Here is a 27618-nt window from a genome sequence, read left to right as displayed (position 1 = left end):
CGCAGTCCACCCATTTGTGTTTGGTGCCTAGGCACTCGAAAAAAAGCCTATCAGTGTCCACCATTGTGTAGTGCCTGATTCGGGAGCAACACAACGTGAAACCAGTTATACCCATCATCAAAGTACCAACGGATGTTGCCTGGAAGCAAGGTGAAGAAAGACATTTAGGGGGAAAAGAAATGTGCGGTAAAAATGAACTGCATGCTGCACAGAGCATCCAGTTCCTTCTAAACAAAGAAAAGGACTGACGGGTGTTGCTGGTGTGCAGCGTCAGCGGACCGAGACATGCCCACGTTGCTGTGCAACACACATTCTTTTAAAGTGGAATTACCCTTTTTGTTCTGTGCAAAAAGAGCTCCAGTCCAATCCTCTTGGACGGACACCCCACAAGTATGGTGGAAAAGGGATAGGTTGTAGGAGTACATTCAGTCTAAATATAAAAAAGATAATAAAATGATAGTCACATGACTTAGCTTGATTATTTTTCTGATAGATACAACCTTCCTCCCACAGAATACTCATCTTAGAACTAGATTCAGGCCGTTGTGCCATTTCATGATGCATTCCATCAAGATGTTATTAGCACCACTGAGAACCTATGTAATATATTTCGTGCATATAACAATCCACTAGAGGCCCCCACCTAGGTTCCACCCAATTTCCCACAATCCACAGCGGCTATGAGATTAATAGAACTGCCACCAAAAAGAAAATCACAGGTTGTGAGGAAACACAAAACATCAGCACATTTCAGGGAAGGCAGTAGGGCAATGAAGAACGTGTGGGAGACTATATTCATCAGAAAGAACCTTACTGAAGGTATGGGATTTGTTACTCTAATTGATACCTTCCTCGCACAGATTCTTCATCCTGGACTTCTGATGCAGTTCCAAAACAACAGGACAGTGAATACAGAGTTTGTGTGGAACAGAATCGAAGACCAGAAAATGCTGCAAGAGCAACTGCCCACAATAAGCATCTTTTATAGATAAGGAATCCAAGCAGGCAGTTTTAGCAATCACCCTTTTAAGATGGCTTTCCAAAATCAACCCTGCTGGGAGGATTTTGGATGGCGACCCCATTATGGTGAACAGACACAGAACAGAGGTTAGCAAATTCCAATCAAGGTGTGGTTGCAGAGCAGTCAAGGCTTAGTCATAGAAACGGTGTGAGAGTTGTCTAGGGTTACAATGAGTCCACACAGAGCAACACCAGTAACTCTAATTAGACAGTAAGTACATCAAAATATAAATATGTATTAGGCCTTGTTAGGGAGAATTCTCTCTTTGGGTTGAATTTCCTAACCTAGTGAGTCCCCCAGCAGCTTTGCTGGAGTTTGTTTTTTTTCTCCTGCCAAGAGTGAGACTCTTTTTCTCCCACTCTTGGACATGATGTATGGTGTTCCTTTGACTGCTTATGTGTTTTATGGGCTATGGGGTCTTTTACTCCATAAGGTTTCATGTGTTTTTACTATGTGTGTTACACAGCACCCTCCGTGCAGTAACACAGGGGTGTCATAGTGACACCCCACCATAAACTCCATACCCTGGGACTGACTACTGTCTCCCAGGGCATGTAAAGTCACCATTGGCTTTACTAGTCCCAAATTATTAACAGTAACCAATACAAACCATCATATTGTGGACGTACTGCTCGGGGCGATTCGATTGCCCCGGGGTCTGTTAGTCGAGGGGGCACGTCTCCGTCCCCCCTGATCGAGTTTTTGCTGGTGGCAGTGGAAACTACTTTTTATATTCGACCACAAATATTTTCCTATGGAATTTTCCCGTTGTTCGAGGCTACCAACTTTAATTATTTAATTCTCATAGCCTCAAACATACCGCTGGTTTATTTATTTAATATTAATTTGCCGGTTGGTATTTTTTTCCAGGATTCGATTCTAAAATGGCATTTGTGTTCTCTTCTGTGACTCCAACCCAAGTCGAGCCCTTTGTTCCACTTTTTGGCGGGCTTCTCTACAGAAGCCTCCAAAAGTGGTGCCACTCTGTGTGGGTACCACAGGGGGTGTGGGAGGGGGTTTAGGCACCCTGGACTGAGTTACCTTGGTAACTCAAGTCGCACTCTTGTGTGATTGGCCCAAGTGGTGAGCCGGCCGGCTCACCACTTAGCATGTTTGATTGACAGCTAGGCTGAGTGAATGGGGGTATGCTGCATAAAAGCAGGGCTTTGGGGTCGCCACAGGATCTGAGAATCCGACGAGGGAGAAGCTGAGCAGACCTACCACAACGACACCACCGGTGGAGCCCTGCAGAACCGACTCACCACTTCCCGACAACAGAGAAGATCTCCCGGCTGGAGGCTTCTTCCCCTGACTGGTGGGCACAACCAGTTTACCTTTCTTTCTTCGCACCCCAGAGCGGTTTGTGGTTGAACTGCCCGTGCCAAGCACCCCGGCGGCCGGATAGCCACTCACCACTGAACCGCAAATCAACGGACCGCTCCTTGTACCTGAGAAACTCTGCGGCTGGTTTCTTCCCTGGCAGTGCAACGGACTCCTGTCTTCCTCCACGACGAGATCCTCTCTTCCCCCGGACGAAGCACCGACTTGCATCCGCTGCCAGGAACAACTGCCCCCGCTGGAGTGTTCTCACCACTTTAAGGTACCATGTCCGCCAGGCCTCCCTTTCTAAATATTGCTACAAGGTAATAATAACTCCTTAACCTTCTGGACTGGGCTGGCCGCCTTCACCCTCTAACTGGTCCCCTTTCTGTGGTCCAACTCCTCTTTGAACCATTACAAGACTTTTTGTGCACTGCAACCGTGTGACCTTGGACACATTTTGTTTCGATCCTCTTAAAGCGGATCCAGCCTACTGACTCTGAATTCACGGTTTTACTTTGCCTTCCTCTCTTGTTATGTTCTTGTAAAAGTGTTGGGATCTGTTTCAATTTGTTCTCTGCTTTTCTCTCCCTTTTTAAAACAAACTATTAGAGTGCCATCTACGTTAAGCGCTCACCACTGTCTGAAAATAAGTGGGGCTTTACTTAAGACTGGTCTAATATTCTTTTAAGGGAGTTTATATCTTTTAGTGACCGTGTTTTTGAATTGCTTACTATTATAGTGCCTGTGTGTTTTTCTAGATGTGGTTTTAAATAAATAATTATATCTCTTTTACACCAAGCCCTGGTCAGTGTTTACCTGTTCTATTGTGTTCTCTTGACCTATTGTGAATACTCTGTATACTGCCTAACTCTTCTTGAGGGAAGTCTGACTGCTCAGCCACAGCTACCAAGTGAATCTGTGTGGTACAGACTGCTATCAAGTGGGTTTACTGCCAAACACCTGTAGTCCTAAATCTTTTGCAGTGGTCCCAGAGGGAACTGCACAGGTTTCTGCCTAACAGGCCTTTAGTTTACACACTAATCATATAGAAATCACAGTTATGTATTGTCACACAAATCCTCATAAAACATCTATACACATCCACCCTTAGGAGAAACAGTATTTCATATGAATCAATTACTAGTGCAATACAGGTGAGTAGTCAAATGAAAGGAAAACTAGACAGATCTCAGTAGAATCAAAACCAACAGCTTTCCTCAATCTTCTCAAGTCTTCTAACCCTAAGATGGTTTAGGGACTTGTGCCCAAAAGTGGCCAGCTCCAAAGTATACACTTCTTCAGGTAAGTTTAAATACAAATATTGCAGTTTCCAGTGGTGGTGATTATTGAACAGTCCCACAGTTAGATAAACGTTCAAGTAAACTTCAGCTAAGCACTCGCTCAATCCAACATACTAGATAGCCCTAGGACAGGATCCTTAAACCAGGTTCCACAACCAAAGGTCAGGCTAAAGTGTGTTAGGGCTGGGACTTCACACACAATATACCCCTTTGGTGGACAGAGGGACCAGGCATGTTATCTTACCGCCCGATTCAGATTCTTCCAGTGACCCTTGTTCCGGAATCCATTGGGGAAACAATCTCCTGAGCTTGGTCTACTCGAGGAAGGCCCAGGTGTTGCAGTAGCAGATCACTTTCGGCACCAGGATTTATTTCCAATCAGTCACGGTGACCAGGAATCAGTTCCAGACAGCTTCCAGATGAAGCCACAAACTGAAAATGAAGACTTCTGTGGGGCAACTACCTCAGAGGATTGAAGGAGTGTTGCAACAGGAGTCAACATGGTCAGGCCGCGACAGGCGATCGTACAGCGGCAAACACCAAAGCAGGTCCAGCACAGCTTCCCTTGGAGTGAGACGCTGGAAATGTAGGCGCAGGCGACTTCTGACACAATCTGAAGATCTGCAAAGTTTGAAGCGTCTGCTCGGAACGGCGACTGCTGCAGGAGAGCACTGGTCAGTCCATCAGCTGGTCCAGGGACCCTTCAAAGGTTCAGCAGGCAGATATCCTAGAACAGGGGTGGAGACTGGTTATTCCCACCAGTCCAGTGGTCGAAGCACCAACTAAGGCCTTCATGAGATTAAACAGAGGAGCAGGGCTTCACCGGGACAACACTGCAGTCGATGCTGGTCAGCTGCAGAGGTCGCCTTCAGGTCATCAGCATTCTGCTCTTCTTCATAGAAGTCTTGGCTCCAACAGTGATCAGATGAACAGTCGCAGGAGTCCTCCTTTTATCCAATATTCAGGCTGGGAGAAGCCCAAGCTCATCAATGTTAAGGATCTGCACTAGTCAAACAGTCAGTGGCTGTCCAATCATGGACAACCATTGGTCACCACATTTGCGCAGCGACAGACTTTCAGGCACCAGAGGATGTAAATTGGGACTGGACAGCCCCAGCACCTTCCTCTGACTCACACACACAAAGCACCCGGTAAAGGTATGTCCATACAAGTCATTTCCTGAGAAGGCAAAAAGAAGGCCAAAGAACAATATGGTCAGAGAACAATATGACCAAAGAGCAAGCAGAAATCCTTGTGGTACTGCCATTTTAGGGTGCTAACCACCTTTGGTAGCCACTTGCCATAAATGCAAAAGTGCACAAGTAACATAAAACAACTGTTAAAATATCACAGCTGCCACCAGCTTGTTGTAGACATATTGTACAAGTAATCAAAAGCCAATGTATAAAAAGATATAAGGATTCAAAGTATCCTAACTGCACCTCACTGTAATTCATAGGGAGAGACGGTCTGTCAGTACTGACAGTCTTAGGTACTAGTCGGATTCCCCATAGGAATGGGCAAAACAGTCAAGGGAATTAAAGCAGACATCTTTACTTACCTCCAAAAAGTCAGGACAGGGTCTAAAACAAGCAAAAAGAAAATCTTTCCTTACAGACACTAACAGAACACCCATTTGCAGAGTAGAAGTAGCCTAATAGCCACTAGTAAAATTAGCCTAAATGCTCTCAGGGACCTCCTTGTTCACTCAATTATGCAGTTGCAGGTGGTAACACATATGATGATCCATAAGGCTATCGTCTGCTTCGAAACGGCGTTAATCTTTCCCATCGCCAACAAACCTGCCCAAATAACTGGTCATCAATTTGGTATTGCTCGGACCAGGAAGCATAGAACGTGAGTGACTGTTTCGTATTAAGGTGGTGAAACCTACTTTCTGTCAGAAGGCCGAGAAAGAGGGAAAAACACAGGTAGAGGAATATTTTGGGGGAATATTGAACTCAAAGACCACCTTTGGAAGGAAGGAATTTCTTACTCTTAAAGTCAACTTTTCTTTGGAAAGCAGCAGAAAAGAACCATTCACACAAACAGCCTGTAACTCGCTCACAGAACAAGCCAACATGATGGCTGTCAGAGAGATGGTTGTCTTCATGATCAGAAGACACAAACAATAGTGAAACTGATTGAATCATGCATATGTCCCAAGATGGAATCAAGAAACATCAAAGCATAGAGGAGTTAAGCAACCCCATCATAATCTGCATGACTGTTGGCATTGCATTGCATGATGCCCAGGTCAGCAGTGTGTTTGAAAAAACACCCACGTTAGGGCAGAACAAGGGGCTATTGCCCCCATCATGGCGCCAACTGGTAAAATTCCTGTAATGAGAGGCATAGATTGCGATTTCAATGGGTGATAGCAAAAACATCAATGCTATAACACGACATGTTTGCAAAATCGAATGAATACTGTGAAAACCTGGCATAGCCAAAACTTCAGCAAGTTGTAGTGTGGACATTCAGGGGTCTGATGTGGAGTATTTTCACATACCGACAAATGTAATACAAGCTCTTTATTTTAGCACGCTAGTTCTAGTCCACATTAAAAGGCTTTCCTGTGCTAACTACTTACAGGTCTCAGTGGCCACTCCTCTGTCATCTCTTCTTCGAGAAAGCAGAAGCAGGCTGACCCCCAGTACCTCATTATGCACTAGTGGTCGAGAGAGCCCGGAGTGTTAAACTTTGTAAATAGGAGACATCCCAAAATAAGGAATACTCTAACTATTACAGTACCACAAAAGCAAAGAGAGAAACCTCTGGCTTACTTACTGAGGGAGGGGACTGAGAAGGCATTAAAAAAGGTACCATTAAGGAGTGTGGTGACACAGAATGAGGAGTATGACAAGGGTGGTAATGTTTTGGCTATAAACGTGTATTCAAATGTTTAAAAAGACTACCTTTCCCTATCCCTACAGGTGGTTTCTCTACCTCAACCAAACTAATTATCGGGTCTGTCTGAAAGTCTGTGATGTCCAAAGGAAAGATCATCTGTCCTGGTAAAATCTTCAAAACTATCCCTACCAGGGAAACACAAAAGCCACAAAACAACCAAACCGCATCCTAGGAGAACATCTCCCTTTATCCAGGGTCAAAGTGTCTTTGGCTAGGAGAATGCCTCCCTTCTCCTAGCTTATGTTGGACTTGGAAAGTCTCATCTTTTGTTATTTGGAATCGCTTCTCTTTGTTTGCTTCCCTTATAGTTCCTCATGTTGTATTTTAACGAAGTTTGCCCCTTCTTTTGTTGACATGACAGGGGAAAAGGAGAAAAGCAGACTCCTGGGGTGATCCGGTGTTGACACAAACATTGAACGGTCGTACATAGACCTCCGCTTTGAGGGGGAAGGTTGGTTGACTCGATGTTCTCGACGAAAACCTCCAAAGGATGCTGGTTTCTGCTTACCCGTTTCATTTTGATTCCTGGTTCGCACAAATTACTAAACTGAGGAAAACAACTTATTTTGTCAACTCAGGAGAATGTCTCCCTTTGCCTGGGTACCAATCTCTCACAGTTCAGTTTTTCTCAATATTGTATTGCTTTGATGCTCTCGAAGACACCTTCCAAAGGTGGCTTAGTTCTGCTTATCGGGGTTGTTTGGCACCCTCTTTTTCAAAAGTTACTACGCTAGCGGAGGAGTTATTTTCTCAACCAAGGAGAATGACTCCCTTCTCCTGGGAAAAAGTCTCTCGAAGTTTGACTTTTATATAAAGTTCCACAAGTATCATGGGACTAGGAGAATGGCTCCCTTCTCCTAGTTTACACAAGCTGTTCTTGTGTTACTTCAATTTTAGATTCTTCCCAACCCAGAAGATTGACTCCCTTCTCCTGGGTACAGTCTCTTAACAGTGCAGGTTTCTATAAAGTTCCACAAATATCACAGGAATAGGAGGATGACTCCCTACTCCTAGTTTACATCTAGCTTTAGCAGGCTCTTCTTGTGTTACTTCAAGTGAAGATTCCGCATCAATTCCTTAAGTTCTCTCCACAAACTTTGTTTTCTTGTACCTTGAACACTATCCTTTAATTTGCCGCCAACGGGAGGAAAAAGAGAAACTGCCTAAGTTCTCCTTGAATTTTCAAAGTTTTTGCAACACTCTTCAAGTTATCCACCTCGGGAAGAGGGAGAGGCTCGAGTCCATCTGGACTCTTCAATGTCACAATCTTACGGAACTGACCAGGGAGCTGCCTAACAAAATGATCTACTTCGCCCTTGTCTTCCTATTTCACCTTTATCAGTTTTCCCGGCCCCCTCCCAGACTGATTACTGTTACCGTACCTTCTCTCAGGGAACACTTTACTAGTTTTGCCATGGTTCTCGGGTTCGTTCTGCCTCTATCTTCTTCTGCTTCTCTTTAACTCGCTTGAATCTTCAGCCTGTTACTGTAGGCAGTCTGGGCGCAAGTTTCAGACTACACGATCCACCTGTTACAATTTGCGCAACCACCACAGTTCCTTGTACTTTCCATGCAGTTGCCTATGTGGCTCTGCCGTAGGCTAGTGTTGGAAGTCTTTGCAGAATTCTTGTACCATCCGGGTCACCCACCACAGTTCACGCCACCACCAGACTGACTCTCAACTTCAGGTTTCCGGCTACCAGACGACTGGTGAGACTCTCTCCTTGTATCCTTTGGTTCGCTCTCGGCACTTCACATGGCTGCTTAATAACAGCCTTCGAACGCCCTGTTTATAACATGCATGCCTCTTGGTGGCCTCCGAGCTCGGCAGCTTCCCCTGCTGGATGTCGCTCTTCTTGTCCATTCGTTACTGTTTAGCTTAAGTAGCTGGGACTGCCCCAGCATAACATCAGTTCGAACAAGAACAGCTGGTCGGACACTCTTCAGGTTTGACTGTGGAGTCCTTGGGTTCTTCTTCATCCCAGTATTTCTCATAGGGAGACTGACACATTATATTAACACATAGTCGCAGACTTTATCATATGTAAAGAAGGGTTGGGTGATAGGACCCTGTGGGCTTGGGAGATAAAGGGGCCATGTCACAGACTTACGTCCTTGTCCCCAGCAGGGCAGTCCCTCCCCATGAGATCCTCCCGCATCTTACCATCCATAAGTGGACAATCGGTTAGTAGCCTAACCTCCCTAGCCACATGGAAAGGGACTCCCTCTGGGGAGAAAAGATGCCATCTGAAGGATTCTCACAGGAAGCAAGCACTTTTTCTTTTCAGATATAAAACAGAAATAATTACTTGATTGTGCTTAGACACACATTGATGAAGGTGTGCTTAGACACACATTGATGAAGGTGTGAATAAGAGAATATCATGGGAAAGAAAAGAATACAGCAAAACAAAAGAGGTGATGGCTGGAAGGTTTAAAATTCATCTTAACCACTGGCATTGCTCTCGGCAACCCTTCAGACCATCTTCCTTTGCATGCCAATCCATTACAAAAGGGGAAAGGCCATATACAAATCAGGCTTGCTCCGACCCCAAAAGGGGTAATCCAGCCCAAACTGATTGGTCACAACCCTTCTGCACGAAACCACAAGCATCCAAAGAGGTGCAAATTCAACGACCGTCATTAATGGATCATTAAAACCACCTCTACTGCCCGATCTATTAAACATTTTGCCAGTCATGTGTCTATGTTGCTTTATTCACTGGTTTCATATAAGTAATATGCACACCATCTTCAAATAATCTAAAAGCGCCACATAGATAATCAGGATTAAGAACAAGGAATGGCATTATGTTTCATCTTAAAGAAAGAGTGTGGGTGGTTGCTAGAGGTAAACGCAAACCTACGGGTCAAAACTCAAACTACCATTGTGTTTCAGATAGCTCTAAACATGAGCCCCGTTACTTTTGCTATTCTACGGGTCGGCAACACAGCGTACTATTTTAAGGAAACATTCTAGAGCTGTGTAGAAGCATGCATAACATTGAAAACGAGAACGAAAATGCCAGACAAATACCTTAAAATAAATTGGAGCCATATCGCCAACTTCCTTTGGGAGGGGTATACACTCATACACCATATGGTATCGTTTCTTCATATCCAGATTTGTTTCAAGGAATACACAGTCTAATCCATTACTTTCGAACATTCTAACCAAGGCTTTTCTGAACAGCTGAGGAGAAGCAGACAGCAGAAGACATATCACCAAACGTTCTAAAGAAATACCTAAGAATACATACCATAACTTTACATTCAATATGGTGGTGTCCCTAAGGTTCGATAGTTAAATATATTGTAAAGTCTTTTGGCCATTTCACTCTGTCCTATATAAATGACTGTTTGAACATTCAGACAAGGGAGCATCAAAACATGAAAGATTTTACACTAAACACAAACAGAAATGGTGCATTCAATGTGAGCGAACATGAGCTGAAGAACATTATCCCCAAAATGTTTATGCCTTAATGTTTAATTCCAAATTGGGTTGGTAATTAAGTTTCTTCAAACAATTATCAGTAATTAACATTATATGAAGAACAAAATACTTACCTCACGGAATGACCTTTCTGATGGATGTTCCTCCCATGGATTCCTCATCTATGATATCCCTATCCCAGCACAGCTGTTCTCCGAGATCTTTTCCACCGCCAGAGGGCACAGTGCGGCTCCGTCCGGCGCCTCGACGCACACCACACCATACATGATGTTGGGGTCAGTATATAGAGTGCTGGCACACCCGGGACCTCAGTTCCACCCTTTTTTCCCTAGAAATCTGAAGCTGAGGGACAGTAGAACCGATGGTGTACTAGCTGCCCGCAAAGAGAGGCAGGTAGGGAGGGCAATGAGGAATCCGTGGGAGGAAAATCCATCAGAAAGAACATGACCAAAGTCTAAGGGCCTCATTACGACCCTTGCGGAAATGGAAAAATGATGGCGGAAATGCAATACCGCCATCGAACACCGCTCGTTGCGATCATGACCCGTCACCGTAAAGTACGATGCCATTAGCGACACCGCAGTGAACGGCAACGCTAACTGCACCAAGTACGCGCACGCGCGCCTTGCAAAACCGGAATCACCGCCATGGCGCAACGGTACGCGAATTCTGACCCTAGCGGACATGTACTGAACGCCATCAAGCACGTCGTAAAGTACCATTCCGCCATGGCGAGAAATACGGCAACGCGAACCAACCGTAAATGGCCCACTGAGTGCCTGTACTCCACTCCCTGGCCTCATTGCACAACTCCTGGCAGGCGCAATGTACACACACTATGCAACCAGTGAAATCCACTATTCACCCATGCATGCCAACGTAGAAAAGCATGCAGGGGCTCAAAGCGCCCCGTGAGTGGGCATCCATGTACGGCATGTCACCATAGCCGTACTGACGCAGCACAGGCATGTGAAGGTACAACACATCAAAATGAAAATCAAGAACACATGACACAAAACAACAGTAGTCCCCCATCGCTTGCCACCAGCGCAAGGCAACATCCACAACAGCATCCTGAGGGGGATTGCACCAGCCCTGTACTCATGCCAGTAAACAAACCAACCATCAGCAGAAGCATGTACCACACAAGTCGGCAGAGTGACTGAGCAGCCAGGCCCATCCCAAGAGGGGCCGATGGGAGCTGCAGGGCACAGATGGCATCAATACAGAAGCTATTCCAATGGACATGACCCCAGTCCCCCTCCAACAAACGCACGCAAACACAGTCACCTGTGACCAGCCACATTCTGAACAACCCATCATTCCACCAATCGACCTGGCTGACAGGCACCAGTCGGCCAAAAGCCAATCCCCCGCCCCTGAACAGCACATCATGTAAACAGACACAATGGCAGCCTCTATCCGTGACCATACTGTGCTACGTAGGCAAACGCGGCCAGTACTGTACCACACAACTCAACTCAGAAGGCGGAACACAAAGCAGATCATCATGCAATACATACCGCCACAAAGCGAAAATCGCCACATCACCTGCAAAGAACAACGCAACACGACAAATATCGGAATACAATTTAAATGCACATCCAAATGACAAAGGCCCCACATCAATTTGCAAAATCCCACCAAAACAACCATCATCACCGAGGGCTGCATCTGCAATAATTGACCGGCTTCCACTTGTGTGACGCCCTGTACCATCATGGCACACAGGGCTTACATCAACGTTCCAAAAGGCAACATGGAAGCGGCAAGAACCGCAGGTCCGTCCCATGAGGCAGGCACTAGTCGAGCTGAAAGGCCGAAATGTTGCACCTAGCCACCAGTACAGCGTAAGGGCATGTGGCCCATTGGCGATCGTCCCATATGATCGAAATGGTGCTCCACTGATTCACCCGAAGCTGCAGGAGTCGAGAGTAAAAACCATCTGGAGGAGTGGCGTAGAGATGGCATCTGCAATAGGGCAGGAGATACCTGTCACCCAAAAGAAACACAAATCAACCGATTGCATTACGGGACTCATGATGCATTACAATCTTCATTCAACACACCAAATCCACACCCATATGCATGCTAGCCCACTCCAAAGGAATATACACACCCCTAATCCAGTATCGAATCACAACGAAACCAATCGAGCTAAATACACCATTGGCAACGTCGGTTAGTGTGCATGCGTCCGTCAAGATAGAACCCATGACATGGGATTAGTAACGTGCCTAGACACAAGTGTATGAAGGCGCGTCGAGACAGGGAGGATCCGACAAGGGCAGAGAGACGTATGTCCCACTATGGCAGCCTTGCATCACATAACGCAGGGGAAGGGGAGTGAACCAAGAAACCCATGTACATGGCAGACCCTGAACGGATTCATCAGTCCATGCATCCACACATCATTCCCTCATCCCGCAATGAAAACGCATGAATATTCACTCACATAATATGTGAAACTTCCATCGCGTCTGTGCGTAATGCAGTCCGCAAAAACCACTGTGCCCCTGGCCGGATCTGTAGTGTTGTGAAGCAAGATGGATTTGGGAACGTCCTGCCTTATCGTCCACTACGCTATTGCGCATCCCATTCAATTCATATCATTCATTGCCTGCTCGTTATGGGCCATGTCCCAAGGACATTCTACAATAGAACGTTACATTTCCAGCCAGACCTGTGGGCGTATCCTCGCCGCTACTTCAAAACCAAAAATGCTGGCCTTCGAATTCCTCACTTGCAACATTACGTCGAAAAGGCTTCTGTGAACGCTTGCATTCACAATTACATCAATGTAGTGCGGCTGTGTGTCATGATGCTAACTGGCTGCAATCACAAATGGGACGCCACGCCCGTCGGTGAAGTACGTTACTGTGCTGCATGAGGGTCGGCCATCGATCGAGCCCTACATACCACTGACTCTTCACAGGTATGTAAGCGGCTGCAATCATAGCATGTGTAACAATGGGAGCATAGCATGAAAATCAGTCAAAGTACATCACACTGCCATCGGGATTTGATACATGATTCCAATCCCAAGATGCCATGCGGCCAAATGCAGCCTTACGTGCGGGCCGTGCTCGACCAGAAGGGATTGCATCTGCCACAGATTCATTCAATCAGCACAGGTGGAGGCCATACAGGCCGACAGCACATATATTGCAGACCCAAACCCCTCCCACAACCACTCCCACTCCAAAATGCTACCGGCAGGACTAGCGATGTTGGGCCTGGGGTACCAGATAGCACTGCAAGTGCTACAACTACAAGAAGACGACGAACAACAACAGGTACAACAACCGGGCGCACAGGGGAGACGGAGGAGGAGGAGGAGGAGGAGGGCAAGGCAGGGTCAGCAAGGCCCACAAGCACTGCCACCACCACCACGCAGGCGGCCCGCAATCCCACGCCTCCGAGCCGATCCGTTCAACCTCACTGCTGAGCAGATCCACACCCTCTACCGTTTGGACCGGGACACCATAATCGCCATTGTGGACATGACACATGCTGACCTCGTGAGCATGATAGATAGCCCAACCGCCATCCCACCCCTACTGAAGGTGGTGTCTGCACTCCACTTCCTGGCCACAGGCACCTACCAGCACACAGTGGGACAGTTGCATGGCATTTCACAGCCACTGTTCTCACGGACACTCTTCCAAGTGCACGATGCCCTCCTGAAGCACGCCGACGACCACATCACACTACCACGCACGTACCAGGAGATTACCAACGCTAAAGTGGGATTCCATGCACTTGGCGGCATCCCGGGTTGCATTGGTGCCATCGACTGCACCCATGTTGAATTGGTTGTCCCACATGCCATGGAGGTCCAGTACCGCAACCGGAAACAATTTCATTCAATCAATGTGCAAATGGTGTGTGACTCCAACAAGATATTTACGCATTGTTGTGCCAGATTTCCAGGATCTACCCATGATTCTATGGTCCTGAGGAACACAAGAATACCACGCTACATGGAGCGACACGCAGGGCACAGATCCTGGCTACTCGGTGAGTCTCATTTCATGCATGACATCGTGGCCCATTTGATGCGTCAATGACCTTGCAGGGGGGGGGGGGGGGCTACTTAGCACTATCATTCCACTGACACCCTTTATTCGTCTCATACAGGTGATGCCGGGTATCCACTGAAGAGATGGCTCCTTACACCAATCCGGAACCCACAGAACGAGCATGAGGAGGACTACAACCATGCCCACTCACGTACCCGTGTGGTCATTGAACAGGCATTCGGCCTACTGAAGGCTCGTTTCCGCAGCCTCAGCAGGTCTGGCGGGGCACTCATATACAGCCATGAGAAGGTTTCTAAGATGGTCATGGCATGTGTCATGCTGCACAACATGTGCATACGTAGGAATGTGCCCATGCCCCCTGACGCTGTACTGCATGCACCTGAAGATGATGATGATGATGAGGGTGGGGATGTGGAGGCACCTCAAGGAGTCCATGAGGCACAGGATGCACGTGCAATCCGACAGAGCATCATAGATGCATGCTTCTAGCAACCACGCATGGTGCCTATTACACGGAAAGGGGACCTGTGGCACTGTGTGTGTGTAGTACAGGCACATTGTGGACTGTACGCCTATGAAGGCCTCGTACGCAAATATCAATGTCCACACATGTCATTGGATGATAATGAGGTGCTGTATTGTTAATGTGATTTGATTTATACACCCTATGGACCCGCCACCCAGTGAAGCCCAACACACCCCCTCCACCCTACTACCTCCCCCCCCAACACCAGTGTCCAAATATGCATGCTGTCCGTGGGTAGACGCTATTGCAAGCCCCCTCTACGGGTATCAGGGGCACCCCTGCCCGTGGAGCGCAGGTTCCTGCCAGATCTGCGTTGGGGGCTGCCCTGGACGGAACTTGCCACGGATGAGGTCTCTGCCTGCTCGCGTCCATGCATGTCTCTGAGGGTTTGTGAGAGCTCCGAGAGCACACGGCGCACAGCAGCAAGTTCAGCACAGACGTCTTTGGACGTCGCATGCAGTTCCCCCCTCAGGCTCTCGGTGCTTTTCTCCATTTGTGCTCTCAGGCTCTCGGTGCTTCTCTCCATTTCTCCCCTGAGGCTCTCACTACTTTTCTCTATTTGTGCCCTGAGTGTCTCGGTGGATGTTTCCATGGCTGCCCTGGAACCCCCGCATTCATTTGCATGGTCCTTGAGTAGCGTGGACGCTTCCTGCTGTTGCTCGATCAGCAGGTCGAGGGACTGTTGCCTCTGCTGGGCCATGGACATTTGCGGTGGTGTGACAGGGGGGCTGCTCAACACATGTTGCCTTGGCACAGGACTTGTGGGGGTTGGCCAGTCGTCGTCTTCAGGGTGCCCCTGCGTGGTTTCGTCATGGTGTAGGGGATGGGACATGCAGGGGGATTGGGAAAGGTCATGGATGGTACCTACGTCGCCAGCACTGTTTTCCGTGTCGGAGCATGCTGGCATGACAGCTGTGTCCCCTATGGTGCTGCTACCACCAGAGGCGGTGCCATCAGATACGTTCTTTGGGGGGACCTGTGGTGCTGGGGTTGTGGACTTGCTGGCTGCTGGGGTGCCTGTTGCAGTCCCCTCCAGTGTGCTGCCACTTGATTCCTGCTGCTGCCGTGTCTTGATCCTTGCACCTGAGGTGGAGGCTCTTGGGACGTTGGTCCTGGCCCTCTTTGCAGGCGTGCTGGTAGGGGTGTCCTGCAGCTCGTCGTTGGTATCGGACCCTGTGGTGGAGTAAAGAGGGGCGAGCGTTAGTTATGGGTTTGTCGGATTTGGAATGGCAACGTATCAAATGCATTGGGGTGGTACATGAGGCTGATTTGGGACTGGGCCTTGGAGGTGGTCTCATTTCCGTGTGGATTGAGGATGCATTCATTTGGCTGCCTGCAGTTAGGGGGTGCATGCTGCACATGTAGGGGTTGTTTATGGCTTCTTGATTGATTTGTTTGTTCATTCTGACTTTTAGAGGGCGCTGTCAGGGCTAAGTATGTATTGCACTATGGGGTCACATGGTACTGCACATGTTCGTGGTTTGTGGATTTCGCATTGTTTCTCTTGGCCAACCTACCTGATTCTCCGGATGTCGGCACTCCTTTCTCCATCCCTCCGACTCCCTCTATGCTCTCCATTCCTATGGTGGAGGCGCAGATTTCCTCCCAGGGGGTCAACTTGATGGGCGACTCTGAACCCCCCCGGTAGCTGTGGCGATGTTCCTGTTCGCAGAAAGTATGCTGCGTACGCGGATCCGCAGGTCGTCCCACCGCTTGCGACATTGCTGTGGCGTGCGGGGTGTTGTCCCCACCGCACTTACGCGCTGTGCCACCAGGACCCATATGGCCTTCTTGTTGGCAAGGGCCGTCCTGGTCATTTGACTGGAGAAGACGACGGCGGAATTTTCCTGTAGGGTCTCGGTGAGCACGGTCAGTTCCTCTCGGGAGAAGTGTACCTGCCGCTTGCGGTCACACGCTTTCTTGGCTACCTTTCCCATATTTATTTTTTTAACTGGGGTTGCTAACGGGTTGGGATGTGTGTCAGGGTCGGATTTTTTATGGTTGTGTTGGGATTCGGATTTTATAGTTGTGCGGCATGCTGTTTCCCGTTCCGGCCACATGCTTTTACTTCCGTTTCCGTATATTTACGGTGGCCGTAATTTGCGGTGCACGCTCGTTACGGTGACCGCTCATTACGGTGACCGCTAAGATGGGTGGCGGTATTGCACCTGGTGCAGCGTACGGCGGCGGTAAGGGCCGTTTTGGGGTCATTTCCGCCATCGCAGCCTTTCGGATTCCGCCATGGCGTAATGCTCGTGCCCGATGGGTCGTGATTGGCCGCACTTTGCTCCTTCGTGCAATGGCGGAAACGCTATTTACGCTGTTGCGGTCCGGTCAGTCAATTTCCGCAAGGGTCGTAATGAGGGCCTAAGTAATTTGTTCTGCCAATGGATTCTTTCCTCCCATGAATTCCTCATCTATGATAAACTCCCAAAGCAGTTCGTAATCTGTCAGAGGGAGGAAGCAAGAACACCACTTGCGATAGAAAACTCTGGAGCACTGCTCCACCAAAATGCAAATCCTTCCCCGCAAGGGAACCCAAGCAGTAATGCTTAGCAACAAGACGCCCACGTTGCCGCCTGGCAAATGTCCAGGACAGGGAATTTCCTCTGCAGGCAGAGATGGCAGCCCCTCCTCTGGCAGAATGAGCTTTGAACCCCTCAGAGACATCCTTCCCAGCCAGATTCTAGCATTCTGTGATGCAGAGAATGATCCACTTGGACAGGGTTTGTTTGGTCACAGCCGTGCCAGCATGAGTAATTTCCTGTTAAAGGTCCTGGATAAAACCGATACCATTCAACTCCAGTCTTTTATAGAAACATTGAACATTTTGAATCCAAGACAAGGAACAAGTTACTTACCTGTAACTGTTGTTCTCCAGCATGGGTCTGGCATGGATTCACATGCTCATGAATATTCCCCGTCGTCAGGCTGGGAATCCTCGGTAAAGAAAAAACCAGTATCAGTTTCGTTTCTGATCTGTCTTTCGTAGTAACAACCAATCACTGGTCTCTGCGTCATACTGACCACAGCCAATGACTGCCCTCTACCTAAGCACCGCCTCTGGCAGCCATCTTCAGATTTGGAAGCACGTGAAGTGGCAGTATGACCAAGTGAAGAGCCGCAGAGGGGTAGGCGGGAGGGTTCGCATGTGAATCCATGCCAGACCCATGCTGGAGAACAACAGTTACAGGTAAGTAACTTGTTCCTTCTCCAGCATGGGGTCTGGCATGGATTCACATGCTCATGAATAAAGAATACATAGCAGTACACACATGCACAACCACGGGAGGTGGCAAAGGCTCAACATTAAGCATCACATCAACTCAACATTAAGCATCTTACCTCCTCACCAGGCTCACCTCAGGCGAACAGGTTGCGCAGCACTGCTTGGCCGACCCTGGACTCCTCCCTGGAATCCCGGTCGACGCAGTAGAATTTCGTGAAGGTGTGCGTCGACCTCCACGTAGCAGCCCTGCATATGTCCAGCAGGGGCACACCAGATAGGAACGCCGTGGTAGCTGCGATCGCTCTGGTGGAATGGGCTCTCGGACGGCCAGGCAGCGGTCGGTTTGCCAACCGGTGACAGTACATGATACAGCCGGAGAGCCATCTGGAGATGGAAGCCTTCGAGAGAGCCTTCCCCTGATTGACAGGTCCAAAGTTCACAAAGAGTTGCGACGTCTTCCGAAAACCTTTCGTGCGGTCCACGTAGAACTTCAGCGCTCTAGCTACATCCAGCGAGTGCAAAGTCCTCTCAGCCGGCGACGAAGGCGACGGGAAGAACACAGGTAACACCAAGGGTTCGTTGAGATGAAAGTCCGACGGTACCTTGGGCATGAAGGAGGGGTGCGTCCTGAGCACTACCCTCGTGTCGTGGAAAGTCAAGTACGGGGCCTTGCAGGAAAGGGCCTGGATCTCTCCCACTCGTCGTGCGGAGGTGATGGCCACGAAAAAAGCTGTTTTCCACGATAGAAACTTCAACGGGGCCGAGTGCAGAGGCTCGAACGGAGGTCCCATAAGTTTGGTCAGCACCACGTTGAGCTCCCACGCCGGGGCCGGAGCCTTCACCGGCGGGAACGATCTGAACAGTCCCTTCATGAACTCTTTCACCAGACGATGAGACCACAAGGACGTCCGGCCCGTGGTTCTGGTGTATCGGGAGATCGCAGCAAGATGAATCTTGATGGACGCGTGTGCCAGACCAGCTTTGGCCAGCGTCAGCAGGTACGGCAGCACTTGGGGAGCCGTAATCCGTAGAGGGTTAATCTTCTGTGCGTGGCACCAGACAGAAAACCTCTTCCATTTGTGTCCGTAGCATTTAAGAGTCGAGGACGCCCTGGCCTTTGCAAGAACCTCTCTGCAATCGGCCGGTATGTCGTATCCTCCAAACTCTAGCGCTGCAGGAGCCAGGCCTGCAAGTTCAGCGACTTCGGGTCGTGGTGGAGGATGGCGCCTCCTTCCCTGGAGAGTAGATCCGCGTCCGCCGGCAGCTTGATTGGCGGGGACGCCGACAAGTCCAGAAGGTCCGGGAACCATATCTGCCTCGGCCACGCAGGTGCGACGAGGATCATCCTGCACCGTGACCTCTTGAGCTGGTTGACGAGCCGGATTAGCAGAGGCAAGGGAGGGAACGCGTAGAGGAACAGGCCCTCCCAGGGGAACGAGAAAGCATCGCCCATGCTCCTCGTCTGGGGAAACCTGCTGGCGAACCTCCGGCACTTGGTGTTCGTCGCCGTCGCGAACAGGTCGATCTGGGGTGTGCCCCACCGTCGGAAGAGGCGATCCACCAGATCCTGCCGTAGTTCCCACTCGTGGCACGAGCGCAGCTCCCTGCTGAGTGAGTCGGCGATGGTGTTTTTTATCCCTGCCAGATGAAACGGCACCAGAAGAATCCCTTGGGCGACGGCCCAATGCCACAGGTCCTGCGCCTCCTTGGACAGCGCTGGGGACCTGGTTCCGCCCTGTTTCCTGATGTAAAACATGGTGGTGGTGTTGTCGGTGAAGATCCTCACCACCTTGCCCTTGAGGGACGGAAGGAAGGACCTGAGGGCCCAAAACACTGCACGGAGCTCCAGGACGTTGATATGCAGGGACTTCTCCGTCGGGAGCCAGAGTCCCCTTGCGTGCAGATTTTCGGTGTGCGCTCCCCACCCTTCTAGGGAGGCATCCGTGGTCACAGTCACCTGGTGGGCTGGGGTCTGGAAGTCCATGCCCGCCGTCAGATGCGCGCGGGTGCCCCACCACCGTATCGCTCGTCGGAAACTCTCGTCGAGCTTGATCCTTTCCTCGAAGCTGCCCGTCGTCTGGATCCAGCGCGCATCCAGGAACTCTTGCAACGGGCGCATCCGGAGCCTGCACATGGGAATGAGGTAGATGCAGGAAGACATCATCCCGAGGAGGGACTTGATGGACCTCACCTTGGCCGCGTCGGCCACCAACATCCGTTGCACCTTGCCCAGGATGGTCCTGGTCCTCTCCTCCGACGGGGAGGCCAGAAGGGACACTGTGTCGAGCCTCGCTCCCAGAAACAGTGCGACTTGCGCGGGCACCAGGTGGGATTTGGCGTAGTTCACGGAGAATCCCAGGTCCGTGAGGAGTTGGACGGTCCTTGCCGTGTGGACCACGGCGAGCTCCCTCGTCTTGGCGCGGATGAGCCAGTCGTCCAGGTAGGGGTAGACGTGAATCCCCTCGCGGCGCAGCTGCGCCGCTACCGGTGCGAGGCACTTGGTGAAAACCCTGGGTGCCGACCGCAGTCCGAAGGGAAGGGCTTTGAACTGGTAATGACGCCCTTGGACCACGAATCTGAGGAATTTTCGGTGCCCCTTTAGGATGGGAATGTGGAAGTAGGCATCCTCCAAATCCAACGACGATAGGAAGTCTCCTTCCTCCAGCTGACCCAGGACGTGCTGGAGGGTGACCATCCGGAACTTCTGCGCCTTGATGAACTTGTTCAGGCGTCGCAGGTCCAGGATGGGGCGCCATCCTCCCGTCTTCTTCTTCACGAGGAAGTAACGCGAGTAGACTCCGGAGCCCCGAAGCCTCTTTGGGACGAGTTCGATGGCGCCCTTTCTGAGCATCGCCTTTACCTCCAGGAGAAGTTGAGGGACGTGAAGTTCTTTCCTGGCCACGGGGGGGACGCGCGGGCACCTTCTTTGAAACTCGAGCGCGTGGCCCCGGGCCAGGGCGTCCAGCACCCAACGGTCGGTGGAGATGGACTCCCACACGCTGACGAAGCCCGCCAGCCGGCCTCCCACCGGGGTGCTTCGGTGGGGGCCCGACCCCACGGCCGGTTCAATCCTGCTTGGACGCGGCCTTGCCGCCTTGGCCTCCTTGGCGACGACGGCGGGGTCCGCCAGACTTGCCTCGTCCTCTGTAGGCCTCTTGCGACGACGAGCGGGCCGCTTGACGGTAGGAAGCGAAACCGCTGCCGGAACCTTTGGAGGCGCCCTTGCCTCCGCCGCTCCGAAAGGGCGTCCGCCGTTGCTGCAGTACTCCAAGGGCCCGGGCCGTCTCAGTATCCGCCTTGATGGCCTGAAGGGAATCGTCCACTGTCTTCCCAAACAGGTTGTTCCCGTCGAAGGGCATGTCCAGGACCCTGGTCTGGACGTCCTGCCGAAAGTCCGTAGCCTTGAGCCATCCGCGACGTCGAAGGCAAACGCCGTTGCCCATCTGGCGGAACCCGGTGTCGGCGATGTCCGTCGCCACGGTGATGGCGTGGTCCGAGGCCACCTCACCTTCCTGCAGGATCTCAAGGGCCTCCGCCCTCTTGTCGTCCGGCAGAAAATCCAGCAGGGGAGCTATCTTGTACCAGAGTTCCCTGTCGTAGCGGGCCACGATAGCCAAGGCGTTGGCCGCTTTAATCGTCGTCGCCGCCGACGAGATGACTCTGCGCCCCATGGCATCCAATTTCTTTCCCTCGCCGTCCGGCGGGGAAGTCGACGTGGAGGCCGCACCCCCCCCCGCTTTCTTCCTGGCTGCCGCGGAGACGACGGAGTCCGGGGTAGGCTGCGCCCGGAGGCATAGGGGGGCCGAGTCCGGGACCCGGTACTTTTTCTCGTACCGGTCTCTTTTCGCTGGCGTCGAGGAAGGGTTCTTGAGGAGGGAAAGGCCCTCATCCCAAATGTCGTCCAACAGAGGCACTGCGAGGACCGTCTTCCTCTTGGTCTCGCGCCGTTGGTAAAGGAAGCCTTCCTTTTTCTTCTCCTCAGGGCAGAGTTGGAAAAGCTCGGATGCCCTGGCGATCATTGAGTGGAACGATCCAATCTCGTCGGGCGGAGAAGCCCTGGTGGGAGGCGACGACGGAAAATCCTCGTCGTATGCCTCGTCGTCCGTACCCGTCGCTGCCGTGTCAGTCCCCGTATCATCCCCTCGGGTGGACGGGGAGGAGGGCTGGACGGGGCGCGACGGTTGAAAAGGAGGCGGTGGATGAATCCTTCTTTTCTTGGTAGGGGGAACACCAGAAGGTCCCGGTTCTGGATCCCCCGACGGGAGAGGTTCCTCCGTCGGTAACGGTAGTCTCGTCCTTATCTCGGAGCATAAGGACTGTATAGCCAACAAAATGGCCGCTGAGTTGTCTTGCGGCGCTGGCAGAGGGGAATCCGACGGGCGAGCAGGGGCCCCGTCGGTATCCTCGACGATGTCGTCGTCGTCACCTGCGTCGGGGCCCATTCCGACGGGCTGGTCTTGTTCCACGCCTAGGCCGTGGCTTAAGACCTCGATCAGTTCCTCTTCTGAGGTCGAGGCCGAATCTACGCCGACGCCCTGCCCCCCCTTCTTCCCCACGGAGGGTTTCACAGGGGTCCTATCGATGGGCACGAAAGAAGACTCCCTCCGAGGAGGCAGGGAGATTCTGGGCCCCGAGGCCGCCACCACTGGTGCAGCCTCCACAGGCTGGGCCAGGGCCGCCGCGACCGTTTCGATAGAGGGCTTGGTCGAATGGATCAAGGCCTTCACCACCTTAGGTGCGCTCACCGCCTTATCCTTGAGGGAGGGGGCACTGCCACGCTCCTCCTCTGCCTTAGAGCTCGACCGGGGTCTCTCCAGGAGCTTCGCCGGGTGCTCGGCCTTCCTCTTACCCGACCCAGAGCGTTGGCTCGTGGTTGATGGTGCCGGGGAGGGTGCGCCCTGCCTGGCGCCCGTAGAGCCCGACCGTTCGGCGCTCCCGGTGCCAGCGGACTCGCGGTGCTTGGCCTTATGTTGGGCCCCCGTCGCCGGGGCGCCCTCAAAGGTCTTAGAAGACCGCTCAGATTTCTTCTTCTTCTCGCCAGACGGGCTCTTACCCTCCAGCCAGCTGGCGAGACGTTGATGGCGGTCCTTCATGGTCCGTTCCGACATGTTGCCGCAAAACGCACAGTCCTTCTCCACGTGCGTCTTGTCCCCATGAAGGCAGTAAAGGCAGAAAGAGTGTTCGTCCTCCTTGAAGACGTTCTGCAGCTGGCATCCAGGGCAGGCCCTGAACAGCTTTCCGGGCGTCGAGCTTCCCTTCTCCTGGGCCATCTCCGAGACCGGGCCTGAGAAGCTTCTGGAGTCCTCCGAAGCGTAGCTCGACGAAATCTTCACCCTTGAGGGGCACAGATGAATCCGACACGGGTCCCCGTTGATCGGATGTAGGATCGGTGGAGCTTGAGGCTCTTTTGACCGAAAGAATCGAAGTTTTGTGAAAAAAGCGCGAAAAAATAGCACTAACGCTCGAGAGCAATAGCACGAGGATCCCAACACATGAACGTGCGGTAAAAATCTGAAGATGGCTGCCAGAGGCGGTGCTTAGGTAGAGGGCAGTCATTGGCTGTGGTCAGTATGACGCAGAGACCAGTGATTGGTTGTTACTACGAAAGACAGATCAGAAACGAAACTGATACTGGTTTTTTCTTTACCGAGGATTCCCAGCCTGACGACGGGGAATATTCATGAGCATGTGAATCCATGCCAGACCCCATGCTGGAGAATCTGGTTTCTGCCCCTGTTACAGTACTGAAACTGCCCTCTTGGACCGCAAAACCAACATGGCTGAACATTGCAGACAAAGGAAAAACTGGAACAATTGTGCTGTTGGATTTATCTGCAGCATTCAATCTTATAGATCATGATCAACTTCTCACTTTGAAAGACATAGGACTTTGCAGCCCAGGTGCCATCACTTGAGTATAGTCTTTCTTATGCCATCGGACCCCCAGAGTGTGCTGGGGAGATTCAACCTTGCCCCAGTTCCTATTAACTGCGGGGTTCCACAGGGAGCCTGCATGTCACCTTAGCTCTTCAATCTTTATGTAAGGCCTCTATGTGATTTGCTAGAAGAGTTAGGAGTGTTCTTCACCAATTTTGCTGAGGACACTCAGCTAGTACTTGAGCTCACAGGGAACTATGTCTCTGATGCCATCAATCTGCAAACTATTTACAGTCACATTGAAACTTGGATGAATGCAAACTGAATGTGTCTCAATGGGAACAAGACAGAGCTCATGATTTTAGTCTCCGCAGATATTAGATCTAAACTTGACCACATATACCACTCGTTAGACATTCACAACAGTAGTGTGGAAGTTTCCAAAAAGGTCAAAACTCTGGGCGTCCATCTAGAGTTCTGAAACCCACACTAACCAAACTGTGAAAAATTGTTCCTATTATTTGAGACTACTGAGGGACCGTAGACCGTGCCTATCCAAATCTAACTTTGCCTCAGTTGCAAGAGCAACCATTTTGCCCAGATTGGACCATGGAAATGCTCTTTTGGTTGGTGCCTTGAAGAAAAATATACATTGTTTACAGGTGATACAAAATGATGCTGTACGCATCATAATAAGGAAGTCCAGGAGAGAACATATCGCCCTTTGCTTGCAAGATCTACATTGGCTTTCGATTGCAGTTCGCCTACAATTCCAGGCGGCAAAACTGGTCCACAAATCATTAGATGGCTCTGTGCCAGCTTACATCAAAAACTTAGTCTCTCCTTGTGAGCCCTTAAGAAAACTGCGATCATCCACATTAGCACAGGTGGAAATCCCAAAATTGAAGCACGTCAATAGCTCAAGAAGATCTTTTCTTGTCACAGCTGCTAAGGTCTGGCATTCTCTTCCTCTGTATCTTAGACTGCTAAAGGAATTTAGCGCATTTCGCAGACAAATTAATTCATTGCTTTTTCACTAAGACTCCATTAACCCCCTTTCGTTAGTCCTGTTTTCTTTTTTGTGGTGTTCTCTATGTTTTTGTTGGCGCCCCGATGCCTGCGAGTTTCTGGCGCCATATATATATATATATAAAAAGATTTTGTTTTTTTTAAATGAGCACCAGAGTAATCAACGAAAAGCTGGTCATCTTTTCTAGCCTCTCTAGTAGGAGAGACATAGAATTTAAGGGCCCGTACCGGGTCCATCCGAAGGAATCATTCCTCTGTCTTGGAACACAGGAAGATGGATGATCTGATAGAGATTTGAGACCATCTTTGCCAGAAAGGAGGGTCTCACTATCATTGTAAGCTACTCTTTGGGAAAAACAAATAGGGAGGTAAAACAGACAAGGTCTGGAGCTCACTCACCCGCCTAGTGGAAGTGATGGCAACCAGGAACATCACCTTAAGAGTGAGAAACCTTATTGAACAGGAATGAAGGGGCTCAAACAGCCCATAAGAAACGTGAACACTAAATTCAAATACCACGCCCGAACCATAAACTGGCGGGGAGGAAACTGGTTACACAAACCCCTCAAGAACTACATAACAGTGTAGTTATAACAGGATATTCCTCCGATGTATTCCACATCTATGACAGTAATCACCACAGCTGTGCTGCCTACGAATTCTTTTCGGCGTAGGCATCCTGCGTCGATGATGTCGATACACTGTCCCGGAGGGCCTCCGTCAAAGGTCGACATCACCAGATGTTATATCTAAGACGCACGGCGCCCATAGCCTCAGTTATAGTTTTTTACCAGAACGCGTGGCACCAATCTCCTGCCAGTTTGACTGCAGCAAGCCTTACGGAAACAAACTGCAATCGCATAAGAAATTCTGTAGAGGGGCAAGCTGGAAGGGTGCGATGTGGAATACGGAGGAACATCCCATCGAAAGAACGTTACCAGGTAAGAAAGTAACTTGTTCTTTGAGGGGATTGTGTCCTTTGACGTATTCCACATATATGACAGATCCCAAAGGAGGTGCGGAAAAGAATTTAGAATTTTAGAATGCCCAATCAAATTGCTGAATAGAGGACTGCTTACCAAAGGTCAAATCTTGCCCATGGATTGAGTCCAGGGAATAGTGTTTTACAAAAGTATGGAGAGAGGCCCATGTGGCTGCTTCACAAATATTACAAATGGGAACACCCCTCTGCAGAGCAGTGGAGGCAGCCACACCCCTAGCAGAATGGGCCCGTAAGCCTACTGGAGGGTCCTTAACCGCCAAACAGTAACATTCAGAGATCGTCAAAATGATCCATCTCGACAAGGTCTGCTTGGAAACAGCTTCACCTAAACGCCTTCCAGCGTATCCAACAAAGAGCTGATCGTCGACTCTGACCCGGGACATCCGTGATAGATAGAAACTCAAAGCTCTCCTAGGATCCAACCAATGGAGCCTCTCCTCTTCCTTACCAGGATGCGGAGGAGGATAAAACGCCGGAGAATTACCTTCTGGCTCAAATGAAATTCCGACAAAACCTTCGGAAGAAAAGAAGGACGAACCCTAAGGACAACCCTGTCCTTATGGAACACCGTGAGAGGTGGCTTGGCGGAAAGTGCTTGAAACTCACTCACTCTGCAAGCGGAAGTAACCGCAACTAAAAATACAGTCATACAGGACAACAGTCTCAATGGACAAAAATGTAAGGGCTCAAACGGAGCTCCCATTGGGAACTTTAGAACTAAGTTCAAATCCCACCCCGGCACCTGGAAAGATGATGGTGGAAACACATTAGTTAGCCCTTTTAGAAACTCAGAAATCAAAGGAATTTTAAAATAAGAACACTCCTCAGACGAACGCTTAAATATTGACAGTGCCGCCAGGTAACCCTTAATGGTACCCACTTGCAGGCCCTTGTGGGCTAATGAAAGCAAAAAAGAAAGAACCACAGGAATTGAACACTGAAAAGATTCGGCATTCTGTACCCTGCACCAGTCGCAGAACTTTCCCTAACGGCAACGGTACAGGGATTTAGTTGCAGGTCTTCTGGCCGAAAGCAATACCTCCATCACGTCTTCGTGGAGGTCCAAATCCTTATACCTCAACCTTTCAGATACCAAGCATGAAGGCTGAGAGACTTGACCTCTGGATGGAGAACCCGACCCACATCCCGTGAGAGCAGATCGTCTCGGTAGGAAAGACGTCGTGGAGGGCAGATGGCCATGTCCAGAAGGTCCGGGTACCACGCTCTCCTGGCCCATGCCGGAACAATGAGGATCATTCGGGAACCGAACCTCCGGAACCTCAACACTTGCAGAATGACGGGGACTGGAGAAAACACATACAGCAGTGAGAAGGACCACTCCACTACGAATGCGTCCTCTAATGCTCTTCTTAGAGGAAATTCCCGCGAGCAGAATCTTTCGCACGTCCGGTTGACACTGGTGGCAAAGAGATCCACTTGTGGGGTCCCCCAAAGGGCGAAGATCTCCAAAAGAACTTCCCGAGCCAGCTCCCACTCGCGGGAGACCATGCTCTGCCTGCTCAGAAAGTCTGCTGCCGCTTTTTCGTCTCCGGCCAGATGAACTGCCGAGATCGAAATTTCCTGCTGGATCGCCCAGAACCAGAGCTGCATCGCCTCTGCTCCCCCTTTTTGTTGAGGTAGTGCATAGTCACTGTTTTGTCCATCATAATCAGGACCGTTTTCCCCCGCACAGACGGTAGAAAAGCCTTCAGGGCTAGCCCGACAGCCTGCAGCTCTAACAGATTGATGTGCAGTCTGGACTCCGACTGAGACCAACGACCCTTGGCATGAGCTCCCCAATCAGTGAGTGATGCGTCCATCACGATCGTCACCTCCGGCCAGGGTAGCCAAAATGGTGCTCCCTTCATCAGATTGCCTTCGACGGCTCACCACAGG

At 50.4% G+C, this 27618-nt stretch overlaps 1 protein-coding gene across 1 annotated transcript in view; it reads right to left on the bottom strand.

Annotated features, from left to right (window-relative positions):
* CWF19L2 (CWF19 like cell cycle control factor 2) overlaps positions 1-27618 on the bottom strand; it is a 2067169-nt gene that overhangs the window by 216469 nt on the left and 1823082 nt on the right. Inside the window, exon 15 of the mRNA XM_069640682.1 lies at positions 9596-9751. Within this exon, the coding sequence (XP_069496783.1) occupies positions 9596-9751 (156 nt within the window). The remainder of the gene's footprint in view (positions 1-9595; positions 9752-27618) is intronic.

Source organism: Ambystoma mexicanum, chromosome 7q (assembly GCF_040938575.1).
Source record: "Ambystoma mexicanum isolate Mex_15411 chromosome 7q, UKY_AmexF1_1, whole genome shotgun sequence".
In the NCBI taxonomy this organism is placed as follows: domain Eukaryota; kingdom Metazoa; phylum Chordata; class Amphibia; order Caudata; family Ambystomatidae; genus Ambystoma; species Ambystoma mexicanum.
Note: the sequence above shows the minus strand (reverse complement) of the source record. Positions and strands in the feature narration are given on the sequence as shown.